Source organism: Mandrillus leucophaeus, unplaced genomic scaffold (genome assembly GCF_000951045.1).
Source record: "Mandrillus leucophaeus isolate KB7577 unplaced genomic scaffold, Mleu.le_1.0 Scaffold502, whole genome shotgun sequence".
NCBI lineage: Eukaryota > Metazoa > Chordata > Mammalia > Primates > Cercopithecidae > Mandrillus > Mandrillus leucophaeus.
The window spans coordinates 398,845-409,196 of record NW_012105388.1 but is presented as its reverse complement, the minus strand read 5'-3'; the positions used below and the strand labels follow the sequence as shown (position 1 = coordinate 409,196).

General features: G+C 40.6%; 1 protein-coding gene across 1 annotated transcript in view; it reads left to right on the top strand.

Annotated features, from left to right (window-relative positions):
- The first annotated feature begins 2,590 nt into the window (after positions 1 to 2,590).
- The window catches only part of DDR2 (discoidin domain receptor tyrosine kinase 2), a 28,737-nt gene continuing 20,975 nt past the window's right edge, over positions 2,591 to 10,352 (top strand). Inside the window, exons 1-5 of the mRNA XM_011996092.1 lie at positions 2,591 to 2,697; positions 4,136 to 4,367; positions 4,669 to 4,816; positions 5,170 to 5,275; positions 9,276 to 9,459. Of these exons, the coding sequence (XP_011851482.1) occupies positions 2,618 to 2,697; positions 4,136 to 4,367; positions 4,669 to 4,816; positions 5,170 to 5,275; positions 9,276 to 9,459 (750 nt within the window). The 5' untranslated portion in view covers positions 2,591 to 2,617. The remainder of the gene's footprint in view (positions 2,698 to 4,135; positions 4,368 to 4,668; positions 4,817 to 5,169; positions 5,276 to 9,275; positions 9,460 to 10,352) is intronic.

Sequence of the window (10,352 nt, the reverse complement as noted above, 5' to 3'; positions counted from 1 at the left end):
CAAGGGATGTGAAGGACCTCTTCAAGGAGAACTACAAACCACTGCTCAATGAAATAAAAGAGGACACAAACAAATGGAATAACATTCTATGCTCATGGATAGGAAGAATCAATATCGTGAAAATGGCCATACTGCCCAAGGCAATTTAAAGATTGAATGCCATCCCCATCAAGCTACCAATGACTTTCTTCACAGAATTGGAAAAAACTGCTTTAAAGTTCATATTGAACCAAAAAAGACCCTGCATTGCCAAGACAATCCTAAGCCAAAAGAACAAAGCTGGAGGCATCACGCTACCTGACTTCAAACTATGCTACAAGGCTACAGTAACCAAAACAGCATGGTACTGGTACCAAAACAGAGATATAGACCAATGGAACAGAACAGAGCCCTCAGAAATAATACCACACATTTACAACCATCTGATCTTTGACAAACCTGACAAAAACAAGAAATGGGGAAAGAATTCCCTATCTAATAAATGGTGCTGGGAAAACTGGCTAGCCATATGTGGAAAGCTGAAACTGGATCCCCTTCTTACACCTTATACAAAAATTAATTCAAGATGGATTAAAGACTTAAATGTTAGACCTGAAACCATAAAAACCCTGGAAGAAAATGTAAGCAATAGCATTCAGGACATAGGCATGGGCAAGGACTTCATGACTAAAACACCAAAAGCAATGGCAACAAAAGCCAAAATTGACAAATGGGATCTAATTAAACTAAAGAGCTTTTGCACAGCAAAAGAAACTACCATCAGAGTGAACAGGCAACCTACAGAACGGGAGAAAATTTTTGCAATCTACCCATCTGACAAAGGACTAATATCCAGAATCTACAAATACTTAAACAAATTTATAAGAAAAAAAATCAACCCCATCAAAAAGTGGGCAAAGGATATGAACAGACACTTCTTAAAAGAAGAGATTTATGTAGCCAACAGACACATGAAAAAATGCTCATCACCACTGGTCATCAGTAAAAAGTCAGGAAACAATAGGTGCCGGAGAGGATATGGAGAAATAGGAATGCTTTTACACTGTTGGTGGAAGTGTAAACTAGTTCAACCATTGTGGAAGACATTGTGGCGATTCCTCAAGGATCTAGAACTAGAAATACCATGTGGCCCTGTGATCCCATTACTGGGTATATACCCAAAGGATTATAAATCATACTACTATAAAGACACATGCACACGTATGTTTATTGTGGCAGTATTCACAATAGCAAAGACTTGGAATCAACCGAAATGTCCATCAATGATAGACTGGATTAAGAAAATGTGACTCATATACACCATGGAATACTATGCAGCCATAAAAAAGGATGAGTTCATGTCCTATGTAGGGACATGGATGAAGCTGGAAACCATAATTCTGAGCAAACTATTGCAAGACAGAAGGCCAAGCACTGCATGTTCTCACTCATGGTTGGGAAGTGAACAGTGAGAACACTTGGACACAGGGCGGAGAACATCACACACTGGGGCCTGTCATGGGGTGGGAGGAAGGGGGAAGGATGGCATTAAGAGAAATACCTATTGTAAATGACGAGTTAATGGGTGCAGCACACCAACATGGCACATGTATACATATGTAACAAACCTGCACATTGTGCACATGTACCCTAGAACTTAAAGTATAATAAAAAAGAAAAAGAGAAAAGAAAAAAAAATTTGTTGTTGCTTATCTGAAATTCAAATGTAACTAAATTTTATCTGGCAGCCCAGTGTCCTGAGAACTCTAGCTTCCTTTACTTCTCTGGACTCCTATTTTTGTCTCCTCAACTCAGGAGATTCTACAGGCTCTGCCTGAGTTCCCACTCATTGTGATGTATCCTGGACACACTCTCATGCCAGTAAACTGATGCCACTACAGGGCTCAAAGTTTTGTTTCCTGACTCTCAGATTGTTGTCCTTTGTTGTCAGATGCTCATTATCTTAAAACATAATTTTTCATATATTTTGTCCTTTTTGGTTGTTTCACACTGGAGAGCAAATATGGTCTCTGTTACCCTGTCTTTGGTTGAAAGTGGAAGTCTGTATCCAGAGCTTATTGTTTATAGCCAGAATTCAGAACATGGTTCTAACCAGGGCCAAAAATGTATGTTCGATCCCTTCGTAGGCAAGTGTGTAGTTTGCTTCATAGTTTTCATGCAATTAACTACTGAAAAAAAATAATTCTTTGTATCATAAGGGTGCCTGGTGATTATGAGTGTTCCTCACTACTGTTAGGAAATTGATTAGAAGTGAACATCTGCTAACAAGAGAATGGGATGGGCCACTGGGGTTATTACCAAGTACAAAACATAAATTGGCACATTACATTATAGTACATTGATTGTCAGAATTTGAACCAAAACACAGATTTGGCTGGGGGTCAAATCTTGGAGGCCCAAATTTTATTTGGAGTCAGGGCCAGAAAGACAAATCTGATAGAGTCAGGGTGGTCAAATTGGGGCCATAGAGGAATTGAGGAAGATGTAAATTATCTTATTCCTTGTTCAATATTCAGTGATGTTCTTCCTAGGGAGTTCTGGAAATAAAAATAAAAGCATGTCCTCTCTCTTCTCTTTGGTTTCTCTTGGTCTAGCTATATGCCGCTATCCTCTGGGCATGTCAGGAGGCCAGATTCCAGATGAGGACATCACAGCTTCCAGTCAGTGGTCAGAGTCCACAGCTGCCAAATATGGAAGGTAAGGATGGTTACATCAAGAAAGCCCATGTTCTGGGGTTGGACAGATTTCCTGGGGACAGATTCCTGACCCTAGGGGCTGGGAAAGGTGACGTTATTGGCAGGAACTGTTGAGAATGAAGGACAGACAGCAAGTGGGCCTGTCCTGCTCTGTATGTTTTCAGGGAGAGAATTCAGGGCTTAGCCACATGTACTGGTCTGGCAGCCCCATCTCAACCACAGAGGCCCCAGGGCCACATTATCCACAGTGAATGGGTTAATTGATAGGAAGTGGATTTGCTTTCCCTGACTTTCTCATTTTGAGCTGCTGCAGGAAGCAGGCAACAGTGGCAGCTATGGGAAGGTGCAGATTATGTAGGACACTGGGAGTTAGCGTCCACTCCTCTTCTCAGTGGGTCTATGAAACATCACTCACTGCAAAGCATCACTTACTGCAAAGCATCAAGACACTAGGGCCTCCAACAAGTTCTCCCCCTCTCTCAAGGATGTCTCACATAGAAGGGTTACCTTTGCCAACAGAGTGTGGCAGTTTCCTGGGGTGATTGATTTCAGGGGTCTTGTACATCAATAAACTCCCTACTGCTCTACTGGTTGGACCCAATACTCTTCCTGGCATCTTATTCTTTTGGTGTGAAGTATTGATTTTATTAAAATGGAATTACCCATAAGAAAAGCAATCCTGATGAAACTTCCCCATAATTTCTTAGTGTATGAAAGACTAGGGTGATGTTTGGTGGAACTGGAAGGGAGCAACAAATGAATGGGTAATATCTGTGGGAAAAGGGAGCATTCCAGGGGAAAGGGAAAGTGGTAGGAGGTTCTCAAAGTAAACTTTATAATAATTTCACAATTTTGGTCCATGGTAGCTCAGCCTGGAGGTAATGAAATGAAACCAGATTATTTACTACTTCCTTGACATGCTCTTCCCCCTCATCCTCCCCATGTGTGTCTATGGCTCCTTGCTGGTCTGCTGTGCCCATCCTGCAGCATTGCATAACCCACACTGGAGACCCTACTATCCCTCCTCCTTATTGCCATAATTTGATGTCCAAGCAAAGGGTGGCTAGCTTTGTTAGGCTGAGTTTGAAAGAGGGAAGGGAGATATGAAATGACTCATGGGGGAACAGAGGGTAGGAAGAGTTTTATTTCTCTTTAGACCTCTAAATCAGGATGGGGAATGAAGGCTATGTGTGATCTGAAGGCCTCAGCTCACTGGTGGGGACTGTCTCTCAGGGTCTCATGGTACTCCAGGGAAAGGGATCTGACCACAAATAGGTATTGTGGTGGCAGTGAAAACTGTGGCAAGAACCCAAAATGTTTATAAGGACTGGGCAGCCTGCTCTCTCCCCTCAGTACAGGGCAGCTGCTTGCCTGTGAACCAGTAAACAGCTCTGTGGTTTCTTGGTTGCTCCCTCTCTCTCCAACCCTCATCTCTCAAGGCTGGACTCAGAAGAAGGAGATGGAGCCTGGTGCCCTGAGATTCCAGTGGAACCTGATGACCTGAAGGAGTTCCTGCAGATTGACTTGCACACCCTCCATTTTATCACTCTTGTGGGGACCCAGGGGCGCCATGCAGGGGGTCACGGCATCGAGTTTGCCCCCATGTACAAGATCAATTACAGTCGGGATGGCACTCGCTGGATCTCTTGGCGGAACCGTCATGGGAAACAGGTAGGAAGCAGAGACATCCAGACCTTGGGATGTCCAAGACTGTGTTTAGACTTAGGCTAGGAGAAGAAGGGTACAGGTTGTCTGTGTGGGTATGTCTGTCCAGGGATTAGGCATGCCCTTGTAAATGTGTGACCCAGGGTGAAGGAGGCAGGGAAGGAATATCAAGGCTGTAGGGAAAGTGGAGTAGATGCATTCTGCTCCTCGAATTAAGAAGAGAGAGCCCATTGAAAATGTGGCAGGGTGAAGAAAAGTGAGCATGATTTAATATCACCTCTTCATTCGTTCTCTTCTCTCTCCTCAGGTGCTGGATGGAAATAGTAACCCCTATGACATTTTCCTAAAGGACTTGGAGCCACCCATTGTGGCCAGATTTGTCCGGTTCATTCCAGTCACCGACCACTCCATGAATGTGTGCATGAGGGTGGAGCTTTACGGCTGTGTCTGGCTAGGTAGGTCACTAGCCCAGGAAGCCTATAGACTTTATTAAAAACTCCAACTTCTGGGAAAATCAAATCAGAAAGGGATGGGATCAGTAACTCCTGGAATGGTGATTCCTTCTTGGGAAGAATAGAGACAGAAGCATTGCTCATTAACCCAGGGCTTGGTGCCCCCACACCGAGTCATGCATTCAGAGTCATTATGTCGACTGCCACTGAGGGGCGCTCCTCCGAAGTCCTCCCTGGGTGCCCAGATGGAGTCCTCCTGGACACTCTGTGCAAGCTTATACCCTTGAAACTCACATAGTTCCCTGGGGTAATGGGCCTGAGCAGTAGGCACTCACTTGGCTGTGTTTCCTTTGCAGATGGCTTGGTGTCTTACAATGCTCCAGCTGGGCAGCAGTTTGTACTCCCTGGAGGTTCCATCATTTATCTGAATGATTCTGTCTATGATGGAGCTGTTGGATACAGGTAAATCCTGGGAAACTTTGATTATTAAAATGGGAAATTAGCCACTAGGAAAGAATAATATTTTATCATGTCTTGGAATCAATAATCAATCAACCAATCAGTATTTATTTAGTTCCTGTACAAGGCATTTGGAGATAATTTAGATTAAGGAATATATATGACCTTTATTTCTAGGGAACTAAAAGCCCAGTTTGGGAAGACAAGTTAATTACCCAGAAAACAATCAATTATACAAAGCAAGGGCTAGAGTTTGTGATGGCTCTAAGTGTAATAGCCATATTTTTGACCCTCAAAACAGGACGTGTAGTCTGACACAAATATTGGCCTACTTATGGAAACAAAGGGCCAGAGAACTGAAGTACTAAGTATAATACTCTGGGTAAGTCAAGAAGTCAGAAAGAATAGACCTTATACATATAAATGCTTTGAAAATTGTAAAAAGCGGACTAGTAAGGCTTACAATAGACAAGGAAAGTTCTAGGCTAAGATGAGAATTATAGCAGAGAAAGGTAGGTAGGAGGTAGCAGAAGAAAGGAAGCAGGGCTGAAGGCAAGACTGGCCTGGCTATAGTAGAAGCTGGAGCTCAGAAGAACAGAATGGAACAATGGATAAGCCTGAAGTGCATGGATGGAGTGCCATGGCAAAGAAGTGTGACCAGATACAGTAGGAACTTAGGGCTGGGTACGGGATGCTCCCACCTATCCCATTCCACTTCAAGCCTTCAAGCCTTGCCATTGCACACTAACACTTTTCTCTCTAAGCTTGGTCTGTATCTGCAAAGTGAGCCTGGGAGAGAAGTCAGTTCATAGTGAAGACCAGATCAGATGATGGAGGTTGACAGGGCTTGAGAGAAGGAGATACTAGTGAATCTCAGGAAGGGAGTGTGGACTTACAGCCTTCCATTGGCTTAGGTGTGGAGAATGAACTATTGCTCTCTAGCTGCCATCCCCTGGGTGAAGGCCTGATTCATCCACTCTTCTACTCCTAGTCACTTCCTTTCCATCTTCTTAGTCACTGTTCTTTCCTTTTTGCTTAAACTGTCTTGGCATAATTTTGCTCAGTCACACCCCAACAGGCATGTATTCAAGGCATAGAGGAAATCAGAGATCAACCGAATTCAGTTTAATTTAATAAGCCTTTGTTAGTCAACTGTTACTATATACAAGGAATTTGGCCAGGCATGTTAGGTATTCAAAGGTAATGAAGTCATTGACCCTACCTTTAAAGAGCTCACAATTTGGAGTAGGGGCTAAAACAAAATATAAGTTATTATGATTTGAGTATATGAGCAAGAGATAGCCTATGATTGCTCTGGGGTTCAAAGGAAAAAGTAAACTATAGTAGGAAAGCACAAAAATGGGGATGAAAACATCTGGATTTTATATAATAAAAGTTACTTCTCTTTGCTACAAGGCTTAAGGGATTAAAATGTGTGTGAAAAGCATTTCATAAGATAAATTGCTGTACACATATAAGTTGTTATCTGATTATCATTTTTCTGACTGAAGGACTGCAAAGATATGGTAGAATCGATGAAATCTGAATTGGGTCCCAAAGAATGGGTACTACTTTCACAGATACAGATTCTTGAAATGGAATTTTAGGCAGAGGGAATAGCATGAGGAAAAAAGAATTATGGTTATAAAGTTTAGGGGACTGTCTGGGAAAATTCAACAGTTTATTTAATGATGGGCCATATTTATGTGGCAAAGTAGTACAGGAGAAGCAAAACAAAGCAGATTATGCCATGTCTTGAAGGAACCTGAAGTCAAAGCCAAAATGAGCAAGAAGTGGAGGAGGAGGAAGAGGAGAAGTTGCTGTTCTTGTTCTTCATAAACATTATCATTAATGTAATGAGTCATTGAAGATTTTTAAAGCTGAGGAAGGATATGATTGGAGGTGTGGTTTAGACAGATTAATCAAGCAGCATGCAAAGGTTAGATTGGAATGGAATGAGGAGGTGATGAGGAACATTTTAAAACTCTGAGTTCTGCCAAGTAAAAAGAATTAATGACCAAGGCCATAACCGTGACTGTGGGGAATGAGGAAAATATATTCATTTAGGGGACATTTGCAATCTGATTGGATGTATGGGGCAAGACAGCAGGGTGAGAAAAAGGGTCACATGAAGCTTGACAGTCTAAGTGACTGAAACAATGGAGATGACATGTATTTATTCAACAAATATATTTTGAGTGCTTACCATGCACCAAGCACTTTCCACTACTATGAAAGAGAAGTGTAATTTATGGAAAAGGGAAACCAAGGGGAAAGATTTAGTTCGGTAGGGTACGATGATGGATTTAGTTTGAGGTTTAAGTCTATGAGATTGACCAGACATTCAGTAGAGAAATAAGGAAGGTAGTCAGAATTATGGCTCTGAACTCCAAGGGAAAGATTAAAAAAATTACAAAAATGTAGACATAATGGCTTCATTTAATAATTGAGGTAATAAAATATCTGGTGGAGGTGGCTGAGTGAAGAGAGATGACATCAGAGTCTCAGGAAATAGTCATATTAGCAAAAGTTACTTTTTAAATTTAAAACAATTTCAAGAGTAATATATGCTTACTGGTGATTTTAATAATTCTAAAGTATATAAACATTGAAAACTTATTTTCCTATCCCTTCTTCACTTGATTTAATTTTGACTAAAGGGGAACTGAACAGGTATTCCTTTTAATTTCTGTTGCTTTTCATAAGACTTCCATGGGATTTATTTTTCTGGGGATAATGGGGAATATATTTATTGCAAGTAAACTTATGTTCTCCTAGCTTTCTGATCTGTAGAGAGAAGAAAAAGATGGCAAAACCTTGGAAGGGAGATCCAGGCTCTGGTCACTGTGGATAAGGCCAGTCAAATTTTATAATTTACCATACATTTTCAATGATTAAATATATTTTAAAAGGCTGGCATAATCACCCTTAGTATTTTTTATTTTTTGCGATTTACAAATTTTACAAATTATTGGTCTGGCTATAAACCTCAAGGGTCACACCCATTATTGCTTGAGGGTGAGTATCCCAATCTCATCATTTGGGAGATTTGTGTCATATCTGCCAGAACTTGAGATGCACAGCTTGAGGAAAGACAAGTTCCACATGATGGGTTCTTGCTCTATGCCTCCATAAAAAGAAGAAAGGAGCCTCTTTGTGTTCTCCAAGTAGTCAAATAAGTATATATGCAGTTACATTCCATCCAGCAGTCAGGCTTCTGGCAAACTTAGCCTTTAAAACAGAGCCTCTTACTCAGAAGTCAAAGAAGACTGCTAAGCTAGAACACAAAACTAAATCCAATACCTGGGATTCTCATGACATCCATGCATCTTACTTCCTGGGTCTAGTATCCTATAAATTTAATTAAAATTAAATAGAAATTATTGTTTAAATTTGGAGCTGATATTTTCTCCCTTTCATTTAATATCAAATTAGGTTGTTGGATATGTGGAATAGAAGAGAGTGTGACTGGATTCTCTGAAATTGATTCACTGAACAATGACAGCATGTAGTTAAAGGAGAGTCAGCACCAAGCTCTGGAAACATTTATTTGATAATGGGGCAAGTGCTACTATGTATGCTAGTATTTATTCTATGCATTTATGCATTTCATCATTTACTTAGTGAATTAACTTGTCAAATGCATTTGATAATATTGAGTCATTATGTGAAGACATATTCATTATATAAGAATAGGCAAGGTACAATAAATTATGGAAAGCTTTTCATATTAAATAAGATATTGTTTAAAGGTTTTACTACTAAAGGGGTAAGCATCAAATATTTTATAAAAATTACTAATATGAAATTCTTAATTCTCCATTGATGCAAGACAAATGAGTCAATACTGTAATACAAATGTGATTATTTACAGTCCTTCAATTTCAAGATAATAAGCTCATACAAAATCTGGAGTGAAGATGCTGGGTAAAAGCTCTTCCATGAATATGTGATTAACTCAGATTTCTCTCTTCTTTTCCTCCTCTTCTCCTGGCCTGAGCAGCATGACAGAAGGGCTAGGCCAATTGACTGATGGTGTGTCTGGCCTGGACGATTTCACCCAGACCCATGAATACCACGTGTGGCCCGGCTATGACTATGTGGGCTGGCGGAACGAGAGTGCCACCAATGGCTACATTGAGATCATGTTTGAATTTGACCGCATCAGGAATTTCACCACCATGAAGGTCAGTGGAGTTGGATGTGGTGGAATTTCTTTAAGGAGGCACAAATCATAGTGTGGTAGAGAAAAGGCATGCTAGAAAGAAGTCTAGGCTGATGACGGTTCAATGACATATTCTGTTACTAACTAGCTAAATGCATTTCACCAGTCACTTCACCTCTAAGGGTGTGGTTCTCCATTTGTGTGTAAGGGAGTTAGAATAGGTCAGTGAGCTCTCTCTCTCTCTCTTTTTTTTTTTGTTCTAACACTAAAGGTGACACATCCATAAAACACAATAACACAGTGTCCAGGGCCCACAGATTTTTAAGACCCGTAAAAATGTTTTAATTTCTTTTAATATCAGATGAAAAAAAACCAAATTTTTAGGGTCAAAGATTATCTTTTTACCAGCACAGTTGCTATATATATATATATATATATATATGTATACACACACACACACACACATCTATATATACACATACACATATGTGTGAATATGTGTATTCTCGTTTAGAAATGAGATTTCTAAAAAAAAAAAAAAAGATGAAATTGTTTTGGATTGTATATTATTTCAGGTTTCTCACCTAGCCCTGTTGAAAAGTAGACTGGCTCTGAAACATACCTAGGAGGAAGTAGGATGGCAGTCATCCTCTTACCTCAGTTCAGAATAGCTCGAATCAGGGTAGATGGCAACTGTGGTTGAGAGGATTATAGACTCAAGAGAATTCAAGGCAAGGAAGGGCCTGAGAAGATGCCGGTGCAGTCATCATTTAACAGATGAGAAAACTGCAGTCCAGCAACATGAAGTGAGGTGGCCAAGGACAGACAGTGCATACAGGTGACCAGGGTTGCAGCCCAGGTTTTATAATGCCTGACCAACTATCACTGCTGCTGTGAGGTTCCTAGAAGGAAAAA